General features: G+C 42.0%; 1 protein-coding gene across 7 annotated transcripts in view; it reads right to left on the bottom strand.

Moving 5' to 3' along the window:
• Positions 1 to 279: 279 nt before the first annotated feature.
• Positions 280 to 18023, bottom strand: part of OSBPL1A (oxysterol binding protein like 1A) — a 154622-nt gene continuing 136878 nt past the window's right edge. For all 7 annotated transcript variants that reach the window (XM_031439047.2, XM_031439046.2, XM_031439049.2 and 4 more), the window contains 10 exons: positions 14385 to 14519; positions 13298 to 13395; positions 12260 to 12442; positions 10316 to 10423; positions 9340 to 9429; positions 8975 to 9101; positions 6798 to 6914; positions 6089 to 6212; positions 4878 to 4968; positions 280 to 1504 (listed from right to left, as the gene is read on the bottom strand). In XM_031439047.2, the coding sequence (XP_031294907.1) occupies positions 1402 to 1504; positions 4878 to 4968; positions 6089 to 6212; positions 6798 to 6914; positions 8975 to 9101; positions 9340 to 9429; positions 10316 to 10423; positions 12260 to 12442; positions 13298 to 13395; positions 14385 to 14519 (1176 nt within the window). In that variant the 3' untranslated portion in view covers positions 280 to 1401. The remainder of the gene's footprint in view (positions 1505 to 4877; positions 4969 to 6088; positions 6213 to 6797; positions 6915 to 8974; positions 9102 to 9339; positions 9430 to 10315; positions 10424 to 12259; positions 12443 to 13297; positions 13396 to 14384; positions 14520 to 18023) is intronic.

Here is an 18023-nt window from a genome sequence, read left to right as displayed (position 1 = left end):
AAAAAATTAAACATTTACCCTGCAGCAGATCCAGTCACAAGTTCTCTAATGAGGTTATGCCACCTGCTAATTCCAGATCTGGCATGCTCACTGAGTTTAGACTACACCAGCACCTTGCTTAACACTGCATTTACCCAGAGAACGCATGCTAAGTGCCTACTTAGAATGTGACCTCGGGGATTTCTCTACCACAAGTATTTCTTTGTAAGGACACTCTTGATAACTTAGGATTGTATTAAATGCAGCATTAGTATATCTGAAAGTGTAAAAGAAACCACATTGTTTTGAACATTCTAAAGCCTTTATTTAGCATCAGGTGGATTATTTCATTATAACACTTGTTAACTTCAAGACAGCCATTAAAATAACTTACTGGCAGCTACCTAAGGTCCCCTGGAACAGTATCTCAGTCTGGGGTTGGGTGGATAAATACCGTAAGATTAATGTACCCCAATTAAAGGGGCAAAGCTACTGTACAGTAGGTCTCCGTACGTATCTTAAGTACGCAGGTGCCTTGCAAACTTGAAGTGCACGAGACCTCTTATTATAGAGTTTGACATTTATAATACAGGAGTACAACTGAATTCTTCTGGTGGCATCTGCCACTGGGAGTTGAAGCATTTAAAAAGGTTTGTCATTATGTAATCGGTGATTAAAATCTCTATTCTAGGGTATTTTTATGAATTGCTAGGTTTTATACATATTTTCAATTTGAACATGTACAATTTAAACACCTTTTAATTCTAGTAACATTAGAGAAAACTGTAAAAGTAAATTCAGAGTGCTAAAATAAGCAAATGAAATACCTTTTCCAGCTTAGAATTTCCAAATCAGGACTATCTGAACGTTCAGGCATTTTTTTTTTTCTTTTAGAAGTGGGAAGGGGTAAAACTGAGAGGCTTAGTATGAAGAAAGGCCATCTTTTCAATGTGGTCTTTGCAAAATGACACCCTTTCTCTATATTTGAGCACATAAACGTTGTATAGGAGAATATTAAACATTTCAAAGTTACATCTAAAACATTCAAGCATAACAGCATAAAAATATTCAAAATAACTTGATTTGGGTTACTATATAATTCCATAAAGCTAAAGTTACATTTAGGTATAAACCTTCAGTAAATATGGCAACAGCAACCATCAAAAGCATAGTCAGCAGTTTCCCAAACCTCCGTATAAAACAGTATTCCAAATAAGTGTGTTTGGATAGCAAAATTACCCATTTTTCCTAAGACTTTCATCGCCGAGATCACCTCATGCCCTACTTTGGTTGGGTGAAATGCAAGTTATCATGAGACGGCTTTGTCTTTTAAGATGAGTAGAAACCAAGGAAGAAAAATTTTAAAACATAGGTTTAAGACTTATTTGTAGATTAGCCAAATGCCCCCAACTTGTCTACACTTTAATAAATGTCAGGCAAATTGAAGTAGTTTCTGTCCCAGTAGCTGCCCGAGTAAATCCAGTCCTGGGCTCCGCTGTAGGGATTAGGACCCTGATGGAACCACCTGTTTAAAGAGAAAAGACAGGACTTACGCGGGAAACTGAGATGACAGGGTAGCCACTGCTTCACTAGCTCACAGATTCCCTACTCACAGCCGGCAGTTCACTTCATTCTGGGGGTTACGATTTCCAAAGAGACTTCTAGGAAGTGTTTGTAGAGAGCGTGTATGCAGAATAATAGTCCAAAATACACAATGACATCATCCAAAAGGTTTATGGATTTTCCATAGCATTTAGCAACAGTTCTTACTTAGCAGAAGCAGGAGTTCCTGTCCAGCAGGGTTGTTAAGAACCAATATATTCGTCTAATTGTTCACATAGGCCCATTACTTACACCTACAGTAGTATGTGAGGTGTGTGATTCAGAATAAATGCCCCCCAAACTCTTAGAAGTTTCTTTTTACAAAGAGCTCAGCGCCAGAGAAGTTGAATAACTTGCCCAAGCTAGCCACCGATATCAAACAAGTCTGGTTTTAAAGACCATGATTTCTTAAATATGCTGTGCTACACATAACCCACTGAAATTAATCTGGTCCAGATCTTCTTGGGTCTCAATTTTCTCCATGCTGATATGGATTCATAGGTTTCACCTCGAGCTTTCAACATCTTAGCCCGTCTTACCTAATTCTAGAAAGAGCTGCCCTAATCTTCTTGCCCTTTACAAAACAAGTCACCTATTCTCACAGTCCCAGCTTTCTTTAGGTAAGTGGAAATGCAAAACTACTTGTTCAAATGGTTCAGATTCTAATTTGTGTAACATTTTCTAATGTTAGTTTTCAGCGTAATATTTATGTTAACAGTTCCATATGTGTTTGTCATTCTTTCCAAATAAATTGCCTCTAAAAATATTTAACAATTACAGTGAGGTTAGATTTGTTTGCTAAGTCCCAAATGGACCTATTAATCACTACAGCAGCACTAAAAACCCTAAGACAGGAAAAATGCTTCAGATTAGGCTAATTCCTTGAAGGCTGATACAGTAAATGCCCATTAGACCAAATCTTCTAGACTATTATCATAAAAATTCTTTTTAGTTTTTGGGACTTTTCCCTAATTACAAAATTTTAAAGTCTACTTTAAATGATCAAGATATGTGTCTTTCAGATTTTGGTAACCAAGCTAGAACTATTATAAGGAACTATTATTTGATCAAAGTCACAGAATTTTAATTGTGCTCTACACTGGAATTTGACACAACATTGTAAAATGATTATAAATCAATAAAAAATGTTTTAAAAAAGTCATAATTTTTGTCTAACACGAATAATACAGTTTTACCCCTTTTGGTCTCCAAAGTCCAAGCAGTAAAAGCACTTTTGTGGTCAGGCTTAGCAAAATCAAGCATTTCAGAAAAACAGGCAAATCAAAATCAAGGTAATCAAAACCTTAGACCTATGCCACAGGATTTCTTTCACACAAAATGGAGAAGGGGAAAGTCAAATTGCAAAGAGACTTCACACAACGGTAGATGCAACAGCAAAGGATACTTTCCTGCTCACACACAAGCCAAGTTCTCTAAGGGCCACACCTGCAAGGCCTTCCTTCGGGGAGCACTTGTTCTTGGGGAGAGTTCGAACACTGCAGTAAAGGTGAGCATCTCGGACATAATGGTCTGATGCAAAGGACTAGAGTTTCTCTCAACAGCTAGTCTCCTAACTTGGAGAATTCATGTCTGGAAACCTGCTGTTGTCGCCATACCCACTCCATGCACAAAGAAGTCCAGTTACTTTGTCTTTCTAAAGCCTTAACATTTTAGGCAAGCATGGGCAACAGGAAAGGGGTGGTGGGTGGGGGGAAAGATGTCTTTGCTAACTTCTAGGCAATATTTTTGAGTCTACAGAGTCCATGGGTCTATACCAGTAAAATAACATTCTATGGAATACTAAATTCTGCATGGTGCTCATACTGGGGGAACAGATGACTTCACCCACTTATTTTGCCTCATCACCCACCTTCCCTTCAAATCCCGTGTCTACTGATGCTAAGAGACAGGTGTGGAAGAGAGCATGTGCAAGGCTCCAAAGTGCAGCTCACAGACGCTGCGCAGCCTCTGGTTTTCATTTTCAGGCCACCACAGAGCTCTCTAAAGCTCCTTGCTTTCTCAATGTAAGACATTAGCCGACAGTAAAAATTCTTAGTGGACTTTTTGCTTACTTTGCACACTTGAAAATGTGACCACAAAAAGAAAGAAGTTAATAATTAGAAATACAGTACAAAAGTGGGGTTTGAGAGACTAGAAATAATGGTAAAATGCATCAAACCTTTTCAGAACGGATCACAGTAAAGCAACGAGGTTTTTGCCTGAAGGATTAATGAAAGTGGAGGCTCCTTCTAATCACGATCTGAGCTGTACTTGCCCTTGAGTAAGTCGCTTAAATGAAATACACCAGCATTTGGTTTCTTCGCGCACAGGGAAGGGATCTGCAGACTAACGGTTTTCTGGCAGACCTGCCCAAGTTTCAGGGACTCGGGTGTGTGCAGGTGGGAGAGGCCGAGCTCTGCCCCTCAGCCCTCGTCCTACCAGAGCAGCTGTTGCCATGTGTCCTATTTGCAGACTCTGTCTGTGTTCTTTGGCAGCAAAGATTCTGATGCTAGCAAAAAAGTCCAAAAACCACTGGACTAGATCATATTTAAGGTCATTTCTAGTTCTAATAATCGTCTAAGATGCAAAAGGACGATCAAATAACATCAACTAAACCACTGTCAAAATTATGCCCATATTGGCTCTCAAATTTATTTAACAACCGTGAATGGCGGGTCAGTGGCTTCTGTTATGTAATATAAATGCAGAAAATGTTTTTATACCATTCCTATTTACAAGACATTCTATTACTCAATACAAGTGACTACTAAGTAACTCCTGATTCTTAAAAAAAAAAAAAAAACTTTCAAAACTTGGAGATCAGTTTGTTTCTGAATGGAATCCAAGGTGTTACTTTAATAAACGGCATTTCTGTGACACATCCCGTCCCTCGCGTTTGGAAGAGTAAAGGCCCTGTCTAACCACCCGCGACACGTGTGGTAACGTGTGCGCAAACGGCCCTGTAATTTACTCACACATGTAAGCAAGTGGCTCTGAACCTATTTCTATGCCAAAATCTGTAATTCCAGAGTTTACTTTTCCTCTTAAATATGGAAGGGACAGTGTTTGGCTGGATAAGGAGGAAAGGTCGTCTGCTTAATTGGCATTCACCTGCGATAACTGTGAATATTTTAACCCTAATTTCCAAATAATCTTTCTTTGTACACATCAAACCCCGATAGCTCGACTACTTAGTCAGTGGAAGTTACTTTTCTCCCAGGCAGGGCTCAGCTAGCCCCTCCGCAGTTCACACGTCCGCCCCCTGTGACCCCCAGGACCCCCGGGGCTCAGCGTACCTCGTCTTCCAGTCCTCCTCCGACTTGGACCTGTTCTTGCGGGCCGCTCTCTGCTTCTCCTCAAGTCGCTTTTTTTCCTCACTAGCTTGATCTAAAATAAGCACATCGATGGAAAACAGTTACTCTCCGAGCAGGGAGCAGGCAGGGCAGGAGGCACAGGCACCTTCCGGGGTCAGGTACCAGCACGGCCTCCACTCGTCAGCACACCAACACCACAAACAGCCTGTGCCAAGTGGAACGTGTCCCCAAGCTGGTGAGAGGCAGCGCTGGCATTCGAGACCCAGGCACCTCGCTCTATGGCCTCTGCCCATAACCACCTCTGCATTTACCAGAAGAACTTGCTGGGGGGGGGGGGGGCGTTACAATGCTTCAGTGAAAATCAGGTGGAAAAGCTGAATAAATGTGAAATTTTTCTAAATGCTTAGTGAGACCTCACAGGGCTCCTTCGGATTCCATTCCTAAGAAATGCAAACAATTTTCCAAACACCACTGTGCCGCCCCACTGATGTTACAAAGGGAGCGTCCGCGGGCTTTGTGAGAACAGGTCTCCCAGCCTTGGCCCTGCTGATAACGCTGCACCCTGATTCTTTGTGGGGGACTGTCCTGGGTACGAGGGCACTGAGTAGCACCCCAGGCCTCTACCCACTAGATGCCAGTGGCAGTTCCCCAGATGTGACACGGAAGTCTGCAGACAATGCCCCATGTCCCCTGGGGGAAAACTGCCCCCCACAACCCTCGGCCGCCCCTCTTCGAGAACCACCGAACGGGAAGCAGTGTAAATGTAACACCACGAGACAGAAATGTTATCACTGACCAAGGCCAAGCTCACCAGGTGCTACTGACATTCCAAGACACACAGTGAAATAACTAGTCAGAATGCAGTTGAAAGTTGAAAAGACGCTATTATTTTCCCCAGTTCCCCTCTGACACATAAGATACGCCTCTGGCCATGTGTAGTATATTCAATTACCATAAAGTACCACTGAGATCATGAAATCTGAGCTACTAAGGTCTACCTCAGATTTTCAAACTCAAAATGAAAGTTACTGAATTTAAACAATTTTAATTTAAAAAGTCTCTAAGAGAGACTAAAAATACTTGTGCTAACATCCAAAATACTAAATACTAACATACTAAAAATGCTAACAGTCACTAGGAGGAAAACAAACCATCTTCCTCAAAGAAATGACTCTTCGTTGGTGCTAAGTTACCTATTTCTCCATTTTCCATGGCTCTGATGTCAGGCCGTAGCCTGCAGTCCGTCTTAGGAATCACACTCTCCATTTCCTTGTCTACTTCATTCAGAACCATTGCAAAGCTAGTGAAGTTATACATCTGAAAAGAAGCAAAATGTTCAAATTAACACGTACCAGGCAGAGTGCGAAGTGACCGCCCGGGGTGGACACCTGACAAGGGTCTCCCTGTTCTGTGGTGATGACCGTCGGCCTTTCTCAGATCATGTATCTAAGTGTTTTCACCAAAGGGAGCACCATCTGTGGGTATTTGCCACAGAGAGACCTCAAAGCAGGCCTCCCAGAATAAACACCCTCTATCACTACCACCTGGAAGCGGAGCTGTAAGCAAAATCAAAATTCTTTCTTCCTCATTAAAATCACATTTGCTAGGTCTGGTCGCATCTTCTCGTATTTAACAAGAGTCTGTTTTGCTCCTAAGTAATTATTAAAGAAGGTCCCCCAGAAAGCCCCACCCCAACGCGGCCTCCCAGCCGGACACCAGGGAGAACCGGGCGGCCGCACTGCCCTGGGTCCCAGACGAGAAGCCCGCAGGGGGACTGGGGAGCATTTCGATGACCGCCCTCCCTCCCCTCGGCTTGGCCAAGGCCGGCCCTCCTGTGGTCGGGAGAGCGCGCCACCAGGGCCCATGTGGACGGTGAGGCCCCGGTCAGCACGCCAGCCTCACCTGGGCAGAGTTCGGAGGCCGCGGGGCTATTCGCCACAGGAGGACGCTTCCAGGGATGACAAACACACTCTCAGAATCTGGCACTGGCATTTCATCCGACTCCTCAGAAGTGCTCATCTGGAAGAACCACCAGACGAACAAGACTAAGACGTTTTAAAAAGAACATCCTTACAACTTGTGAAAGCAGCAGCGTGGACTACATAACATCAGAACATAAACATCATGAGGGCTGTGGCTTCTCATCCTTCATCCTCGGCTTCCATCACAGCGCAGGAGCCGCCACACACGGGCTGAGGGCGGCCACGTGCCTGAGCCTCGTGAGCTCTGCGTGCCGCCTCGTTCAGCGTCCTGCGCATTCAGGGCATTACTGTCGTCACCAGCACCGTCATCATCAGTCTTTACTATTGTGTTCTAACATTTTTAATGCTTTTTTAAAAGACCAAATAACTCATTTGAGTATTTACTGGAACATTATGAGAGTAAGAAACGGTTACATCCTTGGAGCAGTTAACTAAATGTATCCATGACACAAACCAGCAGGGATCCTGAAAGCATGTGATACAAAGAGGATTTAAAAAGATGTCAGGCCGAAAAGGAAACCCCCATATCCTCTGGCTACCCCGCCTCAGGCAGGGCTGGGCTATTTAGTCCTTATGAAACAAACGTACGAAGACAGATTATTACCACCGTTTTAGATATAAAGAACTTAAGCCTTTAGGGGGTTGTCAATGTTCCCAATGTACAGCTGCCAAATCTAGAACTACAGACTGAGAGATGCAGGTCCAAAAACAGCAGCCAGGAGGGAAGAGCATGGATGATGACAAGCTTCCCGCGGCATCTGAAGACGCATCAGTGAGCTGAGGCAGCCTGGGGCACACGGGGAGGTGAGAGACCGGCCGGGAGCAACTGTGTGAGAATGGTTTCTCTCTGTAAGGGAGGGGTGAGGCCATTCCTCACAGAGGCCCACTGGGGAGGTGCAGAGAACGGGGCGGGACTCTCTGGAACTTCGCCAACGCCCTTCACCGTCCCCCTACCCCACCTCTGTGAATGGAGGGTGCGGCGGGCTCCAGGGCCCTGGACCATTTCCTCCTTTGGCCCCATCAGATCGCAGTCACTGCAAAGAGGTGTCTGCCCCCTTGTCCCCCATGCCCAGGTGAAGGAAAGGCAGCAGGGACACGGGGTTGTGAGAAGGAGCGCACAACAGTGATTTACAGAGAAGCCGCTCATCCACACACCCGTTTTTGAGGAAGGTCAGGGCTTCCCAAACTTCTGTACGTGTCCAAGTGGCCCCAAGTGCCCCAGAGAGCTCGGCGGCCACGCTGGGACAGGCTTGGGTGGACAGGAGGGACCTCAGCGTCTTTACCACAAGCCCCTGACTGCTGTCAACTCATCTGACACGTGGGTGCCACAATGTCCCCATCTTACAAACGAAGGCACTGAGGCAAAGAGAGGGAGGGGATCTGCTTAAGACTGAACTACTCGGAAGCGGTGGAGGAGGATTCTAGCCAGTTTGCGCTCAAACCGAGACATGGGTCACTAGCAAGTCACCATCCTCCCGCGCTCCCTGTGCAAACAGGTGCGACCTTTCCTGAGCTCACAGTGTGCTGAGCGGCCCGGCCCTGGGGCCCTGCAGTCAGAAGTGTGGGCCCAGCCCCTGGGAGGTCTGTCGGGACAGTAACTGTCCCGGTAGGAAGCAGCTCACTAAGAGGGGGGCAGCCGTCCAGGAACGACCCCCTCCCCTGCGATGCTCTCAACTTCAGGGATTTCGTGACAAGGAAGAGGGCAACGATACTGTGGAGAGGCATGAAAACGGAAGGCGGTCACTCTGGGTGAATGTCAAATTGTCAAACGATCTCAACTTCCAATGCACAGAAACAAAGCGGAGGAAAAGAACACTTGTCTCACTAAGGCGAACTCCAGCCTTCCAGGGCGACGTGAATTCAACGCTGCACGTGCAACCGCACGGCGCACACCCACACTCTGTGTGAGACTACATCAAACATCACGACCAGAGCAGATGATCTGTGCACTGAGAAGGGTCTAGGGGAAACACTACTGCATCAGCAACAAGTATAAAAAGGTCACACGGGGACCCACTCACAGGCCACCTCCACAAGGATCAGCACAAATTTAAAGAGGCCAGTGACTCCTTCGATACCACCTTATGGGATGTTCACCTGTTTGCTGTTCTTCTTCTCTTCGGTATTTTTCTTGTCATTTTTTTTGTAAGCGTCAAATGTGGCGGGGTCAACACTGTACAGACATTCTGTCCACTTCCCATAGAGGGCACAGAGCTTCTTTTTGCTGTCAAGAGAAACTGATGTTTAGCCAAAAATTAAACCGGTGTTTTGCTGTAACTGAGTATTGTTACAAAGATGCTTATGAATCAGATTCTTTAAAGAAATCTTTCTTCCCTGCAGAAGAAAGTTTTTTTCTATTTACTGAAAGTGGCAGGTAATGGGAGATTTTAGTAATGACGTTTTATTTAGTGAAGTAATTTAGTGAACTATATACTACTCAACATTTAAAAGGGAAACTTTACCTTTTATCTTGAATGAAGCCTTCAACTTTATGTAATTCCTTACCAAAAAGGCCGCACGGCTTAAAATTCAACACACACTTGTCCCCAGTCCTACAAAGGAGACAGTAAGCTCAGGTTACCATTCAGCACGTGAGCAGCGGTAGGGGACAGTGACCACGATCACCTTTCTGGCAGCAGCTGCTGTTTACTGATTTTCCAAGCCATGCCAGGCTCCAGGGTTACCATGATTAATCCATAATCAGTACTGGCCCCACCGTGAAGAAAAGGTAACCAAGGCTCGTAAGGAATAAGCGACTTGCTGCTATGGAATGAATGTCCCCTGAATGCACACAGTGAAGCCCTAAGCTCCCGTGTGAGGGCACCTGGGGGTGACTGGGTCAGAAGGGTGGAATCCACATGAACGGCATCAGCGCTCTTACAAGAAGAGCCGGGGAGATGATCTCTCTCTGCCATGTGACCATCCGAGAAGATGGTCAGACCAGGAAGAGGGCCTTCACCGAACAAATCTGCCAGCACCCTGCCCTGGATGCCCAGCCTCCAGAACCCTGAGTAATCAGCTTCCGCCGTGAGCTGCCCATCTGCAGTGACTTGTTCCAGCAGCCGAGCCGACCAAGAGGCTGAGACACTTGCCTAAGGTCACAAAGTAGGATCTGACCCCAACTCTCCCTAACTTTAATGTTCCTCCTACCGTCTGCCCACGTGCGAACACTACAAACTAAGCAATGTCAGCAAAATGAGCGGAGGGAGGTGGGAATGAAGCCTCACGAGGCTGCAGAAGCATGGAGCTCGCCTGTCTCCCCAGCCAGACACTATAATACCAACTCTGTCCATTAAACGGACAGGCTTCTATTTACTCTGGAGTTACACTGCCTGGTTCTTAAACTGTCATCAGTGTCTACTAGAGTGTTTGAAAAAAGACCACTGGGACCCTCTGATGACAACTGAGGGGACAGGTGAGGACCCTGAAGAGTCTTACTTGTGATTTGTGATCTCCACGTTGCCGTACTGCTCAATCCAGAGTTTGCCCACAATGATATTATGGACACAGCAGGTGGGATTTGTCCACGTGTATGCCTCATTGTGTCTAAAAAACAAAAAGAAAATCAAAGCCCAGGAAAATCAATGAGAAGTGTTACTTGGTTTAAAAAGTGCACTGGCCTCAAACGCCATGACTCAGCATAACAAATCAGACTGCAGGAGATGACTGCGTTCTAAGACTTTACAACTCGATCGGTGTTCACTCACAGTACAGTAGGTGTCATTGGATGACTCTTGTTTCTTAAAAGGATGCAAAAGCTTAAGAAAAAATTCTGTAGTTCCACCAAACTCCAAATAAACTATGTATATAATCATCTTAAGCATTCAAAAGTTTGGTGGGAACGTAAAAAATAAAATCAGAGGTAGAAGAAAAAAAAAATGAAGGTCTATTTAGTACTTTGCAGAGAGAGAGCGTGCCTTCCAGCTCACCAAAGGGAAAACTTGTGTATGTGAATAAGCTCCAATTCTACACATCCTTTGCCTTCGAAAACATGCTGTACACCTTTATATATTTGTTTGAATTTATTTTTAATTTACAGACAGTAAAATTCACTTCTGTTGGTGTATATAGTTCTGTGAGTTTTAACACAAGCACAGATCTTTATAACCACCACCACCATCAGATTATAAAGCAATTCCATCACCCTCCCCATAAACTCCCTCATGCTGCCCCTCGGCAGTCAATCCCTCCCCACCCCAAATTAACCCCTAAACAACTCATTTGTTCTCCACTGCGATTGTTTTGCATTTTCCAGAATGTCATATAAATGGGCTAATATGCTATGGAACTTTATGAGATTAGCTTCTTCATTTGTAATGCATTTTCAATTCCATGTATCAATAATTTGTTCTTTTTTATTTCTGAGTAGTATTCCACTGTATGGATGTACCACAGTTTAATCACTTACTGAAACCATTGAGTATGTTTTTCTGTGCTTATTTGCCATTCATCTATCTCTTTGGTGAAGGATCTATTCACATCTTTTGCCTAGTTTCTTACTGGGTTGTTTGTTTTTTTATTGTTGAGTTTAGAGAATTCTTTCAATATTCTGCATACAAGTACTTTGTTGATATGATTTGCAAATAATATCTACCCATCTGTAGCTTGTCCCTTCATTCTCTGAAGTGTTTTCCACAGAGCAAAAGTTTTTCATTTTGATAAAATAATCTAATTTATCAATTTTGTCTTTTCTAAACTGTGCTCTGGTATTGTCTGTAAGATGTCATCGCCTTATCCAAGGTCATAAAGATCTCCTATGTTCTCTTCCAAAGAAAGTACATTAGATTTTAGTTTATGATCTATTTTGAGTTCATGTTTATTTAAGGTGTGAGATGTAAGTTGAGGTTCATTTTTTAAACATGGGCATGTCCAACTGCCCCCACACCATCTGTGGAAAGGACTGTATCATTCTTCACTGAAATTGTGTCTGTGCCTTTGTCAAAAATCAATTGACCACATTTCTGTGGGTAGGTGTTGGGACTCTCTTCTCTGTCCCACTGATGTATGTGTCTGTCCTTTCGCCAATACCACACTGTCTGTAGGTAGCCTTTTTCATTTTGTTGATGGTTTCCTTTATTGTGTGTGCTCCTTTATTGTTTGATGTAGTCTCACTTGTTTATTTTTGCTCCATTTTATCTTAAAACAGATCCAAACACACACCACAGTGGAACATCAAGTTAAACTTTTTACATATACATCTAGGCTGATTAACAGTGGCTCCTGCCAGGCTCTCAAATTCTTTTACATGAAGGCAGGTAACTTACACTTTGTAAAAGTGGTTTCTTTTTCTCCAGCTTTTGAACAAGGCCGGGTCTGTGTGCACGTGTATGTACTTATGAGCAGGTACACAGGAAAAAAGTTAAAGTCTTGACTGCAACTCACTCAAGGAGCTCCAACGTGATGGTTCCTTTGGGTTCCGCTTCTACACTCTTCCCCCAGAACTTCAGTTTGGGATAAATTGAGCCATGAAAGATGAAATCATTGTTTAATCCTTCAGCATGAAATGCACTAATAGGTGGGTGATGGCTGACCTGCTCGGAGATGAGTCTGAAACCAAGGTCATCTCTTGAGGTTAAAAAAAAAAAAAAAAGGCAACACTGTAATTAACTCTTTCATAGAATGTGTACATTATTGTCATTTCAGTCAAAAAGCAGTTACAGTATTATTAAGGAGACAGATTTCACAAAGTAAACAATTCTGTTATCATCCTGATGACTAAAGAACAACATATGAGACCTGCAGGAATGCAACCCTAACTCCAGTGCTATGAGAAATCTCACTACTTAAACATATTAAGTAGCACTCATGTGAACAGGGGTGATTTTCATGAATTGACCATATTAGCTGTGGAAATTTAAAACTTATCATTCCATTTATATTAAGATAGAAGAATCTAATGTGTCCCCTTCTTTCAAACATCTAGGGAATGAATGAGACCAAAACTTGTGGAGGGAAGAGGAAGACTCAGAAAAACTAAAGTCAAATAAATTCCCTAATTGTGTGGAAAGAAGCAAGCTACAACGGGCAGCCAGAACTGCACCCGCAGATAAAGTCACTGCCTTTCTGCCAACAGTATACGTTTATGCTAATATATTTTATATATTAAGAAAAAAATCATGTCTTCTGGTCTACAAAAGGAGAAAAGGATGATAACTGATCCCACATGATCAGAATACTGACATTCTTATCATTACTATTAATAACGGTTCATTTTAAAATGTTTCCATATTTTTATATAGTCTCTAAAACAGTAAGTACCATAGAAACAAGCATTAAAATTGTTAGCTTTCTCCAGTCATCCAAAATGTTGGTAATGCTCAAAAAATGTATTTTCAAATGAAAACATAACATTTTTATCTGGAAAGCTACATAAATTATGCAGATTCAACTACCTGCCTGGAATAGAGTGAAAGAGCTTACCGAACTAACTCGTAAGTCTCTCCCAGAAGTGGGTTGAAAGGCTTTCCAGTGCGTTCCCACTGAGAAGCAACAGCGGACACAGCGAATGCAGCCACACACTGTGCGAGAGAGCATTAGGAGAAGTTAAAAATAGCCCAGCTTGCGCCTCATCTTTATGCAACTGAAATTTTGCTGAAGACAGTAATTTACAAAACAATTTTGAGGCATTTAATTAATTTGTATTTTTGCCTTGGCTTAATAAGCAACTTAACAAGTAAATGTGGACATTCACAATGCAAACTGAGTCTCTTCCTATCGGTCATTCCCAACCACGGTTTTTGTAACACCTCGAGAGTGCTACAACTTCTCTCAAGGACTTAAAAAAACTCCCAAAGCCCAAATTACTCTTAATTCCTTTAAAATTTCTAAAAAGTACAACCTTTTAGGAAAGGGGCAAAGATATAAAACTAAAATTGGTATCAAGTCCAGTGAGGTTGGGAAAAGTTGATTTATATAAATGAAAGAACAGAAAGACTCCACTTAGAATGCTATCGCTTTGTTTGAAGGAAATCTACTCTACTCTCCCCATCCATTTACATCGCATAAACATCTTCTCCTCAAAACAAAATTAAGTGCAATTCCTGGTTGTCTTGTTTTAACCTATAGCAGTTATGTGTCTATTTATAAACACACATGTGCATAAATACACATATTTATGTGTGTATGTACATTCATTCCTTCCTGGAAACACTCTGAAAGGGTCTGAAACAAAGGTTGAATTTTCTCTACCTCGAACACAATGATATTTTCTAAAATGAAGACTCAGAAACAGCTCACCAGCATCTGGGTTTGGTTTTGGACCACGTTTTGCTTCTCTTGGAATTCTCACTGGTCTTTCCATTATGGCGGCACTCTGACCACAGGGTGGCGGGGGGAGGAACACAGAGGACGCTCCAAACATGCTGATTACGTTTTAATACCATTTCCCAACCTCACAATGGACTCAACATGAATTTTGTGTTTGTGTGTTGGGGTGGGGGGTAGGAGAGAGGTGGCAGAGAAGTCTTTCTAAGACTTAAACCTTTTCAAGTGCTTGCCTGACACATACCTGCATCCTTTCCACAGGATCAGCAAGAGAACTGGCCTTGTGGATGAGGTATGTGTGCTCCATATACTCAGTGAGTCGCTGAAGGAAGCTCAAAGGCTCATTAAATATAACTGGCATGGTGATCTTGGAGAGTTCCTAGTTAACGAGAAAATGGAAACTGTGATGTCCAACACACACAGCAAGCTCCTCTGCGGCCGCCTTTATGTAACATGTTCCTGCAAAGGAAGTCGTGGAAAACAGCAGCCCATGAAATTTAATTAGGATCAGTTCAGCTTCACAAATCTTTCCAGAACACCTAACAATATGGATGGAGTATATTGTTCTAGGCCTTGAAGGAAATACAAAGACTACTCAAACATTCTCCTTGGCTTCGAGGAGCTCGCGACCAACTGGAGAGCAATGAGGTGAGGAGGATGAGTAAGTCTGCCTTAGATCAGATATGGCACATAAAGGTGATGGCACACAGAGACCAAAAATCTTCATAGTAGTTTCTAAGAAGCACCACAGATACCATTTTTGTAGATATTTTTCCTAAGAAATTTCAGGCTATTTCTGACTGAGAACATCGAGGTTTTCTGAGCACACCAAATCTACTATACATTGTGAACTGGGGTACTAGAAGACTATTGTGTATTTCACAGAAGAGGTTTTAAATTCTGTCTGCTGGAATGACATAATCATAGTAGACTTCCAAAGATAATCTGATGATTGGGCAGGGGTCTCTGGACCAGAAGAGAAACCTTTCAACTCTGTTTACCTTATCCTGCCAGCAAATAAGAGCACCATGAGAGCTTTAAAAAAAATTCATTAGGTAACAAACTTATCTTGGTTTTCTCTGGAATATTCTGATGGTCTTCCCGAACTTCCACGTACCATTATTTACCTTCCCTGTGGGAATAAGATTATGTTTCACAAAGCCTGCTGATGGTTCGTTCACATGGTCGGGGAACATTTGCAAGGCGCCATCCAGGTTGAATGCCACCTGTCTTAGTTCTGACTTTCCCCCTCCCCAAACATTCACATTCTTACCAAACTGCACAACTGAAAATAAAGTAACCCCCACAAAACTATAACCAGAATGTATTAAAAAAAAACAAACAAACAAGAGCTGATTATCATAAAGTACTGCAGAACACAGACAGACATGTAGCAGCTCAATCTAGGTAAAAGAAATGGTAGGTTTATTGCTGCCTCACGGGAGGACAGGAGGAAAAGGAATGTACAAAACGATAAAGAAAACAAAGCTCCACTATATACACCCTGATATCTCGGGAACTGCAGAACTTCACTGCTGGGGCCAAGTTAAGGGAGCTGGGGCTGCCAAGGCTTGTCTTTACTGAGATGTCTCAGGCTTTCCTTCTACTTAAAAATTATCTTCATTGGTTTTTTTTCCTTAAAAAAAAAGCTAACAGAGGAATACATAATTCTCAATAATGGAAGTAAAACACACAAATACTCTTCTTATCAGAGGCAAAGTACCACCAACAGTTTGGGCCACACTGCTGTGTATTTTCACACCCGTGTGCGTACACACACACATCTTACTGGATATTTTTTAATGCATGGGATCTACTCCATGTATTGACTCATTGTTTGTCTTTTTTTGCTGTTACTGGGTCGTGGCTGCTTACACACATGGATGGCACCTCACTGAGTCCATCAAGTCCTTTGTCATTGCTGCATTGTGTAAACAAAAGACCTCAGAACCAGACTGAGTTCCTCTGTGAGCTTTGTCATTTACTAACTGTGTGATTGTGGCCAAGTTAAACTCTGCCAGTTTCCTTCTCCATGACATGGTGCTAACATAACAGCATATATGATATAATCTACCACAAGGCCTTGTTGTAAGCCTAATAGCTGCACAACACTTACGTCAGTTCTGGGCACATAAGGAACCGCTATATGTACTTGCTAATTTTTTTTTTAAAGTCTATATAGATATACCATGAACTATTTAATTGTATCTTTTAGAACATGAGCAAATATGGTTCTAGAGTAAACTTCTGTTAAGTGGGGTTTCTGGGTCAAAGGTGTGTGCTCATTTAAAATTTTTAGTTACTACCAAGCTGAGTGCCTTCCAAAAGCCTTCATCAATCTGTACTCCTACCAGTGCTGCTTGGAAGTTAGATTTGCTTTTCACATCAAAGGGACAGGCACTATTTCCAATCTGTCCATTCAGTTCTGTTCACTCTTTTTCAAACAGATACTTAATTGAAGAATACCCAAATGCAATGGTGCTGAGCAGGTCACTTACAACTTTAGCATGAAGATGAAAAGACAACAGTATTAAAAATAATTATAAGTACAGTAATTTGTTAATGGATACACTATGTAAAAAGATATAAACTGTAACACCAAAAACAAAAAATGGCAAGGAGTATAAAAATGTGAAGTATTTGTATATGTTTGAAGTAAATTTGTTATCGGCTTAAAATAGGCTATTCTAACTATAAGATGTTTTATGTAAGCCTCAAGGTAACTACAAAGCAAAAAACCTACCGTAGGTACACAAGATACAGGAAAAGGAAACAAAGCATACTAAGTACAGAAAAATCACATCACAAAGGACGAAAGCAAGAGTAAAGGAACAAACGGATTGCAAAACAGCCAGAAAACAATGAACAAAATAGCAACAGAAATAATTAAAATAAATCCAGAAATAAATCTATGCATTATGGTCAATTAATTTTTGACAGAGGAGCCAAGAACATACAATGGAAACAACCTAAGTATCCATCAACAGATGAATGGATCACGAGAACGTGGGGGGTATATATATACACATGTGCATGAATATATATATGTATGAATACTACTCAGCCTTCCAAAGAAGGAAATCCAGCATTTGTGACAGCATGGACGAACCTGTAGGGCCTTATCGTAAGTGAAATAAACCAGACAAAGATAAACTGCACGGTATCACATGTGTGTGAACCTTGAAAAAAAAAAAAAAAAAGTCAAACCAATAGAAACACAGAAGATTGTTGCCAGGGGCTTCAGGGTGGAGAAGAACATGGAGAAGTTGGTATGAGTATAAACGTACAGCTTTAAGATGAATTAGGTCTGTAGAACAGGGTGACATTACCACAGCTGATAACACTGTCTTGTATTAATGAAATTTGCTGACAGTGTAGAACTTAAATGTTCTCACCGAAAAAAAAAAAGACAAATATATGAGGGGATGGATGTGTTAATCAACTTGATGGGGGAATCCTTTTACAATATACATCTTGATGTATACTTTAAATATTTGTCAGTTAAACCTTAAAAAAAAAACCCACCAAGATCATCTCTTCTAAAGCAACTGCTATATAAAATATGCATATAGAAATAAAATTGTTTCAAAATATCTTTTGAAAATATTTTAATTTAGGGGGTGGGAGAGGGATAAATTAGGAGTTTGGGATTAGCAGATATAAACTACGATATATAAAACAGATAAATGACAAGGTCCTATGGTGTACAGCACAGGGAATTATATTCAGTATCCTGTAATAAATCATAATGGAAAAGAATATGAAAAAGAATATATATATGTATGTATAACTGAATCACTCTGCTGTACACTAGAATCTAACACAACACTGTAAATCAACTATACTTCAAAAAAAAAAGTTTCAAACAATTTTAATTTAGCAC

This window comes from Camelus dromedarius, chromosome 32 (genome assembly GCF_036321535.1).
Source record: "Camelus dromedarius isolate mCamDro1 chromosome 32, mCamDro1.pat, whole genome shotgun sequence".
Taxonomy (NCBI): Eukaryota; Metazoa; Chordata; class Mammalia; order Artiodactyla; family Camelidae; genus Camelus; species Camelus dromedarius.
The sequence above is the reverse complement of the archived record's forward strand: the minus strand, read 5'-3'. Positions and strand labels throughout refer to the sequence as shown.